The sequence below is a fragment of the Otolemur garnettii genome, unplaced genomic scaffold (genome assembly GCF_000181295.1).
Source record: "Otolemur garnettii isolate 467f Iridium unplaced genomic scaffold, OtoGar3 scaffold00250, whole genome shotgun sequence".
In the NCBI taxonomy this organism is placed as follows: domain Eukaryota; kingdom Metazoa; phylum Chordata; class Mammalia; order Primates; family Galagidae; genus Otolemur; species Otolemur garnettii.
Genome location: NW_003852645.1, coordinates 214,169 through 227,999, shown reverse-complemented (window position 1 = coordinate 227,999; position 13,831 = coordinate 214,169). Strand labels below are relative to the sequence as shown.

At 51.5% G+C, this 13,831-nt stretch overlaps 1 protein-coding gene across 2 annotated transcripts in view; it reads left to right on the top strand.

Annotated features, from left to right (window-relative positions):
* The window catches only part of ADGRD1 (adhesion G protein-coupled receptor D1), a 120,994-nt gene that overhangs the window by 81,190 nt on the left and 25,973 nt on the right, over positions 1–13,831 (top strand). For both annotated transcript variants that reach the window (XM_003802596.3, XM_023508488.1), the window contains 4 exons: positions 3,409–3,532; positions 10,876–10,979; positions 11,786–11,897; positions 13,221–13,374. In XM_003802596.3, the coding sequence (XP_003802644.1) occupies positions 3,409–3,532; positions 10,876–10,979; positions 11,786–11,897; positions 13,221–13,374 (494 nt within the window). The remainder of the gene's footprint in view (positions 1–3,408; positions 3,533–10,875; positions 10,980–11,785; positions 11,898–13,220; positions 13,375–13,831) is intronic.

Sequence of the window (13,831 nt, the reverse complement as noted above, 5' to 3'; positions counted from 1 at the left end):
CTGGGACCACAGGCACCTGCCACAACGCCCGGCTATTTTTTGGTTGCAGCCATCATTGTTGTTTGGTGGGCCCGGGCTAGGGATTCGAACCCGCCACCTTAGGTGTATGTGGCTGGCGCCTTAGCCACTTGAGCCACAGGAACCTAGCTGTGAATTTCTTTTAGAGTGCATATAACTGGGTCTTGATTTTTGATCCATTCTTAAAATTTCTGTTTTTAATTTATGTGCTTAGGTACCATATACTTAATATAATCATTAATGTGGTTGGATTAAAATCCACCATGTTTTCTAATTTTTCTATTTTTTCCTTGATTTTTATGTAATCTTTTTCTGACTTCCTTTGGATTATCAGATACATTTCAATTTTTTTTGGCCAGGGCCAGGGATTGAACCCACCACCTCTGGTATATGGGGCCAGCACTCTACTCCTTTGAGCCACAGGCACCTCCCCAGATACCTTTTATTATGCTCTTCTATCTCCACTATTTTAATCTATACCTTTAATTTTTTTGTAGTGGTTGCCCTAAGCTTAGAGTATGTAAGTTCAATTCATTCGTGTCTACCTCAAGTAGTATTATTGTGCCATTTCAAAAGTACGCCAGGTCACTGCATTAACACTTCCGCAATTCCTCCTGCCTGGTCGTGGGGTATTGGTGTCATACCTTTCACCTTTACAGATGCTGAAAGCCCACAAGGCATCTTGAATATTTTTGCCCTGGATAATCGGCTACCTTCAGAGCCATTAAACATAAAATAACAATAATTACACATTTGCCTTCATTTATTCCATTTCTGTCTGTTTTCTTTCTCTGTGTAGATCCATGTTTCTGGCTGGTGTCATAGCCCCTTAACCCTACTTACGGTGCCAGTCTGCTGGCACTAATTCAGTTATCGTTTGTCTGAGAAAGTATTCTCTTTTGTTTTTGAAAGATATTTTCACCAGACTCAGAATTCTGGGCCACTTCTTTCTAGACTTATGCTTTAAGAAATTATACAACAATGTATCAATATGTTATTATTTTTTTTTAAATAAAAACATAGGCTCGGTGCCCATGCTCAGTGGTTAGGGCGCTGGCCACATACACTGAGGCTGGCGGGTTTAAACCTGGCCCGGGCCTGCTAAACAACAATGACAACTGCAACAAAAACATAGCTGGTCACTGTGACGGGCACCTGGAGTCCCAGGCACTTGGGAGGCTGAGGCAGGAGAATCGCTTAAGCCCAAGAGTTTGAGGTTGCTGTGAGCTGTGACACCATGGCACTGGAGGGTGACTTAATAAGACTCTGTCTCAAAAAAAAAAAAAAAACCCAAAACATAAAAAAGCAAATATTCTCTTTGACTTTGACATCTTATCCTGATTTCCCCTTTATCTCCCAGTAACTCTTGTAGGGGATTTTTTTTTTTTTGTATTTTCAATAATGTACATATACTGTATACTCCAGTTCATGGGAAATATATGGCACTATTTAGTTTAATGCATCTTGGATCATTCCACCACATTTTGTTCCAGTGTTTTGCTCATATGGGCACCCCTTTCTTTTATTGTGTTTGTATATTCCACATCTTATTTATGTGTGAGGGTAAACTTATTTTTTTCTGGCTTAGATGCAGACTTCCTAGGTCCCAGGGCTGTGCAAATTGTTAATGGTATTTGATGTTGCTCGGCATGGCTCCCTGGCAGATTTACTTACCTACAAGCCAAGGGCCTGCCTCCTTCTTTCCCTGATTTCCTTGAAAGGGTATCTGCACCCTCCTCATCCCCTCAGCTCCCCTGGCTCACTAAAGTGCTACCACCCCTTTCAGCTCCATCTGAAAAGTGCGGGGCTTACGGTTCCCACCTCACCCTTGACATAGATGGGATGGGCAGTCGCTCACCCATGACCACATCCATCTGGTTCAGTGCTGCCAATTTCCAGCCACCCTTAGATGGAAATGTGCATTCTGCATCCAATGGGCACACCGGTGCTTTGTATAACACGACAGCCATGTTTGCTGAGTCTCCCCAAAGTCCTGGGAAAGTTAGGCCAGAAGGTGTGGGGAGTACGTGCCCCCATCTTCCATTCCCATCTGTTCTGAAATTATTAATGGGGTCTGGTCTTGTAAATTAGTGGCTCTGGCTTTGCTGTCTGGTCTCTGCTAAATGCCTTCTGCCTCCAGGCAGAGAGCAGATCATCCATTGTGAAAATCACCACTGCAGCTACTGTCTCTGTGTTTCATTCCCCGCCCAATGCCATCTGACGCCCCTCTGAGTGATCTTCCCTCAGTCCCATCCCCTGGGGCCAGCACCAACCCCACTCCCCAGGCAGACAGAAAGGCTGCCTCTGTGTGTTTCATGCAGTGGATGCTGGTGGCAGAGGTGTGAGGTTGGATTTTTGAGTCACCCAACAGTGACAGCCACATTTCTTGTCTGCCGCACTCAAGCTGACACCACAGTTAGAGCTAAATATCCAGCAAAGACAAATGAGAGCCTTCGAGTTTCTCCAACTTCATAAGTGCTTCCCCCCAAGGGCCCCTGGCTTTCGCTAAAGGAAAGATTTGTCTTTGCTGACAACTCAAAGTGGCCAACTTCTGGGAAGGACCGTTTAAAACATCTTCTTTTTTTGGAATTTAGAGAAGTACAGAGAAGAAAATTATAAACGCTGATCTTCCTACTGTAAGAATTAACCACAGGTAACACTGGAGCATTGCTTTGAGTCATGTTTGTCTAGGTTTACACCTCGAGAAATTATACAAGTCGTAGATCAATGCATGATTCATTTAAAAGTAAAATTTCATACGAAAGCCAAGGTCCCCTTTGACCTTTGCATCATATCCTGATCTCCTCTCTCTCTGGAAGGAACCGTGGGGGACAGTCTCTGAGTGAATGGCAAATACCATTAACAATTTGCACAGCCCCATGACCTTTTGAGTGAGTTTTCACCATAATTTATATTTATGTTCTTAAGAAACTTATGGTATTAGTTCCATGCTCCTTGCATCATTATCATCGGTTATTCATTATGTTTGGTGTTTCATCCACATTGATATGCATTGGTCAGGACGGTCTTCTTAACTAATGTGCAGTATATACCCCACATTTTACTTACCTGTCTCCCCCAGATGGGCATTAAAGTTACTATAACACCGCTCTGCCACTCTCCCCGGCTGTGGTCCCTGTGCATATGGCTGGAGCAGGGCTGGAGGTGTGTGCATTCCATGTCAGGCCAGATATTGTCCCGGGGCTTTGCGTGTGTCTCAGAGGGGGCTTCATCTCCCCATGGCCCGATGATGAGACCCCCACCCCTGGCACTGTCCTGTTGTGTGAGCGCCACTGGGAGCTCACAGGGCCTCTGTGGGTGAGGGTGATGCTCTGGCCCCTGGCCAGGGGTGCAGTGTCGCTCCCCTGATTATTTCTCCTGTGTCCTCAGCTCCGGAGAAGGCATCTGGTCGAACCAGGGTTGTGTGCGCATAGAGGGAAACCTTACCTACTCCACCTGCCGCTGTACTCACCTCACCAATTTCGCCATCCTCATGCAGGTGGTCCCACTGGAGGTAAGAGGGCAGGGAGGCTGCAAGTGGAGTGCGGTGGACACAATCTCTCCATAGCACCTGTTTACAAATGGAACTTACTCTCTTGGCTTCTGTGGTCCAGGTTAGGCATCTGCAAATATTTGCTGAGTTCACAATGGTATCAGCTGTGTGTGGCGTGGCATTATTCCCACGCCAATGCCAAGAGTTACCCAGGATGGAGCCCTTGTCCAGTCATCTATCCATTCAACCAGTTCTGACTGGGTACCTGCTGGGTGCCTGGTATTGGAGCTCAGCTGTAAATAAGACAGAAAATATGTGCCTGTGTTTGAGGAGTTTGTATTCTAGCAGGAAAGACAAATAATTAATAATCTCAAAGAGCGATGACTGTACAAAGACTGTGGAAGAGAATGGTGACACCGGGAAGGGAGTGTCTTTGGCTGCATGGTCAGGAGAGGCGTCTCTGTGGACACGACATCTGACAGTGGAGGAAACTGAGGTCTTGAAGACCTGGAAGGGGAATGCTCTAGGCTAGGACAGAGCAAGGGCTGAGGGCAGGGAGTAGGGAGGGGGAGGTCTGCACCAGAGTCCCCAGGCCTGGAAGGAGCGTGTGAGATGTTCTAAGGGCAGTGGAAGCCTTTGCAGAGCTAAGTGGGGCATGACTGGGCCTGGTGTGTTCTGGGTTTGGGGAGGGGCCCGGTAGACCTGTGTGCAGTTGGGAACTGAGAGGGGAAGTGGGCTCCTTACGGCTGTTTGCACACCCCACTCTCCACTTCCTGTGCAAAGGAAGCGGAGCTTGTGCCACTGACTGGTAGAGACAGAGGTATTAGTATTGGTGTTTTGAAGGAACATCATGATGTGGCAGACGAAGAAGTTGGTCATCCCCAAATTTTTAAACTCCATAGAGAACAAAACGTCAGAGCAACTCCATCTGAGGTGCAGTGTGTAGTCCTCTGAATGTCAGCGGTGGCTGAACCTCTGACACCCGGAACACAACCGGGTCCTTTGGGCGTCAGCTGAGACAAATGATGCAGCTCACATTATCTGAAGGGCCGTCACCTACATCACCCTGTGCAGGCCTCACTCTGCAGAGGGGAGGGGAGGGGAGGCAGCTCACCCTGTGTTTCCGGAGAGAAGCCCCTTTCCCTTTGCAAGGTGCATCTTGGGCTTTCCGTCTAGCCTGTTGTGGGGACTCCAGAGAAGCGTCCAAGCTGGCTCCTATGTGGCATAGGGTGGGGGCTCCTCATGCACAAGTGCATGACCCACCTTCTGGTCATGTGTGCACAGAAGCCTGGACACGGCCCCCCAGCCCTGCTTTCGAAGGTGTGGGGTATGTAGTCTGTCAGTGCCCCGTTAATCAGGTCATCAAGGAAAGGATGGACACGGGCCCCTAGCTCTGCTTGTGAGGGCATGGGGTATGTCGTCTGTCAGTGCCCCATTAATCAGGTCATCAAGGAAAGGATGGACACGGGCCCCTAGCCCTGCTTGTGAGGGCATGGGGTATGTCGTCTGTCAGTGCCCCATTAATCAGGTCATCAAGGAAAGGATGGACACGGGCCCCCAGCCCTGCTTGTGAGGGAGTGAGGTATGCAGTATGTCAGTGCCCCGTTAATCAGGTCACCAAGGAAAGGATGGACACGGGCCCCCAGCCCTGCTTGTGAGGGAGTGAGGTATGCAGTATGTCAGTGGCCCCATCCATTGGGTCATCAAGGAAAGGACAGGCCATGTTGAAGCCAGACGGCACAGCTCTTGTGCATCGGGGCTTCCTTGTTCAGGGCTCCTTTAGGCCCTAAGTCTGTCATGACGCTGGAGGGGTGTGAGGCCCCCCTTGCCCAGCACCTCCAGAAGTGCATCTTTTTCAGGCAGGGTGGTCTCCAAATCCGCCCAGAGGCATTTTCCCTAAGGAGCAACACCCTGCTAGCAGCTGCCTGGCCAGTGACTGTCCCTTCTGCCCCACTGCTGCCATGTCCTCCCTGCACCTCTGCCCAGGACTGCCCAGCATGCACAAACCCCCAGGCTGGGGGCCATTAGCAGTCATTTTAAGGGCCATTATGTGGAAGACATTAACATGTGTCACAGTGAGACAAAAATAGGAACAGTAAGTGTGGCTTTGTGAAAGCTTCATGTCACTCACCCTCATGACCAGCTCAGCCCAGCCGTCACATCCTGTTTCTTTCATTTCCTCCCTTTGTCCTGCCCTGTCGCCCAGTCTGACCTCACAGGTGGTTCTTGCCACAGTCCAAGGGCGCAGTCTGAGGCGCCATCCTCTGCAGATGCCCCGACCTGTCTCTCCTCTCTGCAGCACGTCCCTTCTGCTTGCCCCTCCTGCCGGCCTGGAGGAAGAGGCCCAAAGCTGTCCATGCACAGGAGACGCAAGGTCTGAGGGGTTCTGAGGACAAGCCCCCTCTTGTCACAAGTGGAGAAAACAAGCCTGGGGTGTGTGGGGCTGGCCTGTCACTATTTGTCATTCAACAGTGAATAACTGAATTATAGGTAAAGACTTAGGCTGTTCAGGAAGCACCTAGGCCTGGAGACGTTGCATGACAAACCATGGTGCTTACAGAGATACAGTCACTGAACCCCATGTCCCATTTGGTAAGGGCCACTAGGTAGATGATTTTAGGATAGAGATAATTTAGGCAGAAAAATGTGATATTGGTGATGCTAGTGCTACTTCAAAGAGGAAGGCCCAGGAGGAAGGAGTGCTCCCTGCCTCTGAGTGCTCCCCACCTGTCAAAGGCTAACATTTGAATCTGCTTCCTCCTTTGGTTCTCACCACATGAGCAAGGTGCTGTCACTGTGGGCATCACAGGTGAGACTCACTGGATCCTTTGCGGTCACACCAGGAGGCAGAGCCTGGCCTTAGGCCAGGTCCCCAGCGCTGAGGCTGGAACAGCATCCCAGTGGCCTGGGAGCAGAGCTGCCTCCTCAGGATCCTCTGCACACTGAGAGCTAAAGACCAGCCTGCCTTCCTGCTGCAGTCTGGGCTGGTGCCCTCTCAGTAGGAAATTGTGTTTGTGGTCGAGGGGAAGGGGGCTGGTGTAATCCTGTAAGTCAGAAGAGGTGGAATCACAGAGCATTTATGATGACAAGTCTGTCACTGCTTAGCACAGGTGACACTGGATTTAGATAGTCTGTGGGTGTTGTCGTGGGAGAAATCACATCTATTCATTGCCAGAAAAGGTTGATTTGAAAATGGTTTAAAATTATCCATGCTAAAAATGAACATTCTTGTGAGCATTAAAAAGAAGAAGGCTGATAGCATAAGTAGATACCAAACCCGCGGCATGTTTAAAAAATAGCCTGAGTGACCCTGTTTCTTTGGCACTGAGCTCATGTGGTGAGAATGGGGCTGACCCCTGGGTCTTGGTCCTGCTTCCCTCCTCAGAGCTCACGTCTGCACCTTGTCCCTCCTCTCTGAGATGCACTCCCAGATTTCCCCACACCCCGCTTCTTTCTTGGGGACTCATTTCTGGAAGCCACTTTCTCCCTGTGTGAGCAGAGAGTGGGGTTCCCTGAGTGGCACTCTAGATAGCCGGGCAGGGGTGGGAGTGATGCTATATGGCATATTGGAGCCTGGGTGCCCCACTGCTCGTGACAGTGTAAAAGACATCAAGTAGGAAAGGACACCAAGGGGAAGGCCATCTCTCCCCACTATGTCCTAGTCTCCTAATCCCACTCCTTTCATGCCACCACTGTCACCAAGGTCTTACGGGTCCTTCCAGAATTGTCCTCTCATTTCTTGAAGTTTGTTCCCAGTGGAGCTCACACCTCTGCCTCATTCTCTGGCCAGCTGCCATGTGACACGGAGACTAGTGCCCAGTCCTGAGGGTACCTACCAAGTGGAACTGAGGTGCCTCTGGTCTCTGCAGTGTCCAGCAGTCAGTGGTGCGTGATCTTGTCCATTCTCCTCCATGAGTAAACTCTTGGCAGGTGAATCTGTGGGCAGAGGGCACAGGTGTTTTTATCTCAAAAGAAGCAGCCACCTTGCTCACCCTCTGGGGCCCTTGTTCCTCCTCTAGCAGTGGATAAGAATGGGCAGAAACATGGCCCATCTCTTGGTGCATCTAACTTCTACAAACACAAGATTCGACCTGGGGGACGAGCCCTTGAGTTGACATCAGCGTATCTGAGTCTGGATGCCCCCCTGCTTGTGCCAGCTGGCCAGCTCCTGTGGACTCACATCCTGTGCCTTTGAAATCAGCAACCCCAAATCCAATAGGAACCCCAAGAAGTTGAGTTTTGTTTTTTGGGGGGTAAATGACCTTTAAAAAGTAGGTCATTGAAACAAACAGAATCTGTGCAAAATAGACCCTGACACTTCTCAGTGTGCCCACGAAAATTCATGTCAGAGAATTAGAAGAATCAGAGAGTAAAATGACATATGAAACTACAACATAAGGCAAAATTTGCAACATTATTTATAATAGAAATGACAGAATAACAGGAGCATTGATAAACATAACACTTCTGATTGCATAAATTCAAATACATCTATGCTAAGGAAGACCGCCCATCTCTATACTAAAAGAGAAATGACTAAATCAAAAAATACATGTAATGTGCAACTATGAAAGCATGGGTTATAATCAGACTAGTATATTTGGAAGGATTTCCAAGATATCATTATGAAAAGGGTGAGATGTAGAGCAGAGAGGTTCAATATCTCATTTTTATGAAACAACATAGTCACCCTGTGCGTGTGAGGTGCATGTGTTCAAACACAAGTGGTCATATCTCGGTCTGCGACTATCAGAGCGGAGGGCAGGTGCATGCTGGACTGCCGGCTGGGGGAGAGGCAGGGAGACACTGGGCTGCAGCCCCAGCCTGTGGGGTCAGAGCCATCGCTTGCATGGATTGCCCAAAATGGCTGCACAAAGAGCTATTTTCTAAGGCTTGCTATCCAGAGGTGGTGAGGGGTCATCTTGTCACTGCTGTGTCCTAATGTCCTGACGCCTAGGCACCGAGGACCTGTAAACTTCAGGAACAAGAGTGTGGACAAACAGGTCAGTTCCACAGGAGAGAGGGACTTAGGGAGATAGAGCCACACACTCTCTGGGAGCCACACACATGCTGGTTCAGCCAGCAACTGGACTCAAAAGGGCAGGTAGGAACCAGGATTTCCGTCATCTCTGTGGACTGGCTGCAGGGGGGCAGGGAAGTGGCACCTGCAGTGATGCTGTGGTAGACAGGCACAGCCTGGCCCTGCCAGGGCTCACGAGGACAGGCTCAGGTGTGCATCTCCACAGTGGCTGATGCGGAGAAGCTTACAGGAAGGCAGTGAAGGGAAGCTGGGACAACCAGGATTTGGGGGCTGAGAGCTGAGGGTGCAGGGTAGGGGCTGACATGGTGGCAGCCGTTAGAGCCCAGCCTCCCTGCCTCTGTGCTTGTGTTCCCCACCAGGTGGGCAGGCCAGGGAGCAGTCTGGTTGTCTAAAGTGAGATGGGCTGTCCTTCCAGGTCTATACCCTGTGGGGAAGGTGATGCCTCATGGGTTGGTGGTGGGCACAGTGCCTGAGCTGGCGGGAGTTCCAGGGCCCACTACCTTGGGGCTCCTCCTCCCTCCAGGGGACTGGCGCCTTCTAGGAGCCCACTGCTTGGCATTTCCCCCCTGCCAGGCTGCTCTAGAGGGTCCTTGGGAGTGGCCAAGGCATCTGCTACGGGGTGGGGGGGGCAGGACCTAGTGATACAGGAGACCTATGTTGGGACAGCTGTGCCTGGGAAAAACTACTCCCTCAGGAGCCCTGTCCAGCACCCAGCGAGTGCAGGGAAAAGCGTGTTAATGGGACAGTCACAAGCTGTGGTCTGAGGCTGACTCTGGCCAGTGGATGGGATACCCTTTGCCCACAGAGTTTTAAATTTAGTTGTCAATATTTCAAAACCCAAATATTTCATCTAAAACTTTGGATTTCTGCTTCAAGAAAATGCAGAGAAGACGATCTGGCCATGCCAAGAGCGTCCTGGCTGGAGGCAGGAGACGCTGCCACCGTCCTGCCACACCCTGCAGCCCCCATGGCAGGCAGTGCCCCTTCCTCGTGTGTTTGTGTCCATCAGCTTTGGGGGAAACAGTGACATGTTTCTCGTTGTCTCGGGTGGCACAGTGAAAGCTGCTGAGAGGGAGTTTGGTAAGAACATGGCAGGTGAGAGTTTCTCCTCAGTGGCCAGTCCCCCTGCCCATCTGTGTGCAGGCCCCGGAGCCTCTGTGTGTCCCACCCAGTGCAGCACCAGAAGCAGTGGCATTTACGTTCTCTGACTCAGGAATCCGTGTCCTGAAACAGACTCCTGGCTTCTCTGGGCATTTCTAAATCCAGCTGCAGGTGGGAAAGGAAGGGCACTGTGGGGGGTACACCACACCTGGCGGAGACAGGATTGGCACTGTGGTCAGGTTGGGGGTTTTCCCTTCACACCCCTCACCCCACCAATCAGGGTCTGTCATCCCCCCAGGACAGATGGTTCTTGAACCCACCTTTAATGGCTACTTGGCAAGGCCCAGCTCTGACCACTGACACTGGCTCTGGCTGCAAGAAGGGCGTGGGTGGGCGGCAGCGGGGGCCTCAGCATTCTCAGTGCTCCCCACTGTACCCGGCGTGCTGCTGACTGTGGGTGGCTCTGATGAGAGTGTGTGGAGAAGATTTGATGGTTGAGACATGGGTCGATGGTGGGACTGGTTGATGATAAGGTCGGTTAATGGTAAGTGTGGTAGATGGTGTGGTTAGTTGACAGTACAGTTGGTTGATGGTGAGTTCAGTTTATAGTAACGTTGGGGTTGGTTGATTATAAGGTTGGTTAATGGTGAGTTCAGTTTATGGTTAGTTTGGTTGGTGGTTGGGTTTGGGTGATGATAAGGTTGGCTGATGGTGGGTTGGTTGATGCTGGGGTTGGTTGATGCATACATAGCACCTGTCAATGATGAAGACCAGAGTGGGTGCCGGCCTACAATGGGGGCAGTAGCCTGCTCTTACACAGCATGTCCAGTGTCCCAGCTCTGCTCTGTACACTCTACACATGTGAATTCCTGGTGGTGCTGTGTAAGGGGACAGTGGTTGGTATTTTCCTTTCGCAGCCAGTCACAAGCGTCAATCATCAGCTGGGATGTGGCTGAGTGGGGACTTCACTCTTCATTCAGGGTGGCAGCACCTCTCAGCTGCGTGTGCTTCAAGAGGGCCTGGGGGCTCACGGGTGGGCACAGTGGTGAACGGGCAGGTGGCAGAAGGGTGAGGTGGAAGCAGGGTGGAAGCTGGAGAAGATGGAGGGATCCGCAGGTGACTTCCGGTGTGGGCCACACGCAGAGCATGCAGCCATCTGCGGGTGGGGAGGTGGGACCCAGATCTCCAACATTCCTGTTCACACCTCTGCTTTGCTCCCCAGCTTGCGCGTGGACACCAGGTGGCGCTGTCGTCCATCAGCTACATCGGCTGCTCCGTGTCGGTGCTCTGCCTGGCTGCCACGCTGGCCACCTTCGCCGTGCTGTCGTGAGTCCTCTCTGATCTCCCCAGGTGGTCCCTTGGCAGTTTTGGGTCAACTCCACCATGAGCCCTGCCCAGTTCGTCTCACTGCTGGTGTGGATGCCTGGCCCTATCTGTACCCAACACACCCCATGTTCCACCTACTCCTCAGTTTGAGATCTGGAGCACAAGGGAGGGTCAAGGGCTGCTGGGTGGCCTATAAAAGAGGGAGAGAGCTGTGGAGTTGGGGCCCCAGCTGAGCTGAGCTGGGATGGTCTGGAAGGGCCCCAGCCCAGACACATGGGGAGTTCCAGGGGGGATCTGAGCCAGGCAGAGCTATCCTTGGATGCCTTCCTGCTCCTGAACTCCTAGCAAGGCCCCCAAACCCAGGCATGGGGTCACACCTGAGGACTCAACTATGCCCAAGACACATATTAACATCTTTGCATCTTTGTGGTGGTGCGGGGAGGGGCTACTGCCCGGTGTGGCCAGGGGAGGCATTTGAGCTGCTGTGTGTAGCCTCAGGCAGGTGGGTTGCCCCAGCTGGCACAGGCCCTTAATGCTGGAGCGAGCTGTGGAGTCATGAGAGACACACAGGGGCTTCATGAGTGGGAAAGAAAAGAGCTGAGTCGAGGAGCCAGCTGGGTGGGAGGGCCGTGGAAAGACCTAGGATCACACTGAAGAGCAGTAGGGAGCCATGGAGGGTTCACAGCAGGGACATAGCAGCCAGGTTGGATTCTGTGAAGTCCTTCTGGCTGCTCCCAGAGGAAGAGATCTGGGGGGGAGGGGGATGTGGTGGGGCCAGGGAGCGTCACACCTGCCTTTGTCCTCAGCTCTGTCAGCACCATCAGGAACCAGCGCTACCACATCCACGCCAACCTGTCCTTTGCGGTGCTGGTGGCCCAGGTCCTGCTGCTCATCAGCTTCCACCTCGAGCCAGGCTCAGTAAGTAACACAGCTGCTCACCCCATGAAACCCTTTCTGTTTCACTGTCCCCCACCACCCACCTGCCCCAACAGCTCTGGGCGGTCCCTTCTCCTATAGTATCTTCAGGTCCGAATTCAGATTATGTCCCCATGTGGCCAGGGCTGTGGCTATTGAGGAGAAATGGAGAAGATGAAATTCATGAGCCCACACTTGTTTGTGGACCATGTGCAAGGCTCTGTGCCAAGGGCTGCAGCATCCTCCCACCCTCACAGCCCACACTGTCCTCCCTGCCTCTAGATAGGGGGATTGGGGCCCAGCAGTCACGCTAGTAAGGGAAGGACTCGAGCCCTTCAGAGCTGCCACCTCTGCCTGCCAGGCATGGATGCTGCATGCAGAGGGGCTCTGAGGACCAGCCCTTTGCATGGGGGAGGGAATCTCTGGGACCCTAGGAAGTCTGAGACCTCACAGACAGCACAGGGCAGAGACCCTCTAAAGCAGTGGTTCTCAACTTCCTAATGCCACAGCCCTTTAATATAGTTCCTGTGGGTTGCAACGCACAGGTTGAGAACCGCTGCTCTAAAGTGATGTGGCCTTATAAATCCAGCCACTAGGGAGAGAGGTGGGACTTCCTCCCATACCCAGAGTAGGGCCTGGTTCTGGCAGAGTCTGAGGGCACTGAGCAGGATAAGTCTGGGGTCCTCAAGTGTAGCCAGGACCAGCCTGTGTAAGCTATGTGCCTTTCTGTCCATGATTCTTGTTGAGAGTTAACCCAAGGAGAATCACTGAGTCTCCTGGACATCTTTTTCTCCTAGGTAACTAACTACAAATTAGAACTATAAATTCCAGGGAACTAAACCTTTCAGAATCTAGGGGTTTAGGCCATGTGGTAGGGCCTGCTATCCGTGTCTCCCAGCGCTCTCCCTCTTGGTGTTTCCCCTCCAGGTAGCCAAAGGTCCAGGGTCCTGTCCTCACCTGAGTTGGGGAAATCCTCCCCCTTTGGCTCCTCTCAAGCCCCAGAGCCACTCTGATTGGGCCAGCTGTGTGCACATCCCTGAGCCAGTGTTTTGGACACGATTGTGCTGATTGGCTGGGCCTGAACCCTATGCCCTCTCCTAAACCCATGTCTGTACCTGGGTGTGGCATAGTGCAGTGACCAGCTGACCCTGGGTCATGGGCTGCACCCAAGTCACTCTGATGAGAAATAAGAAGACACCTAGGAAGAAAAGTGGTCACGTGAACAGAGATGGCCATAGGCAGTGGGTGCCGAGACACTGGGATGACAGCTGAGCCCTGTTCACACCCCAGGGCACTCTTATCGCCTATGTCTGTGGTTGACCCTAGGCCCCCTGCCGGGTGATGGCCATACTTCTGCACTACTTCTTCCTGAGCTCCTTTGCGTGGATGCTGGCGGAAGGGCTGCACCTCTACAGCATGGTGATCAAGGTCTTTGGGTCAGAGGACAGCAAACACCGCTACTACTATGCGATGGGATGGGGTAGGTGGGCTGAGGAGGGTGGGGCTGGGAGGGAGGGGAAGGGGCACACAGAATGGGACAGGGCAGGTGGGAAGGATGGGACAGGTGAAGATGAAGCAGGTGAAGTGGGACAGCCAGGTCAGGCGTGCCTTCATCTTCACTTGGTCCTACCTGGTCCCTCTAAGAGGCCAAGATGGGAAGCAGAGCCCATTAGCCAATCAAAGGCAAAAATTCCACATCATCTGGAAAGACTTCCAGCATTTTTACCTTGCTTCATTACTTTTGATGGCCTTTTCAAAGAATCAACTTTTGGTTTTATTGTTTTTTCTCTGTTATTTCTATTCTGTATTTCATTCATTTTTGTTTTAATCTTCATTATTTCCTCCTTTCTGCTTACTTTTGCTAATTTTTCGTTTCTAGTATTTTGAAGTAAAAGTCGAGGTTACGGAGTTGAGCTCCTTTTTTAACATGGGCACAG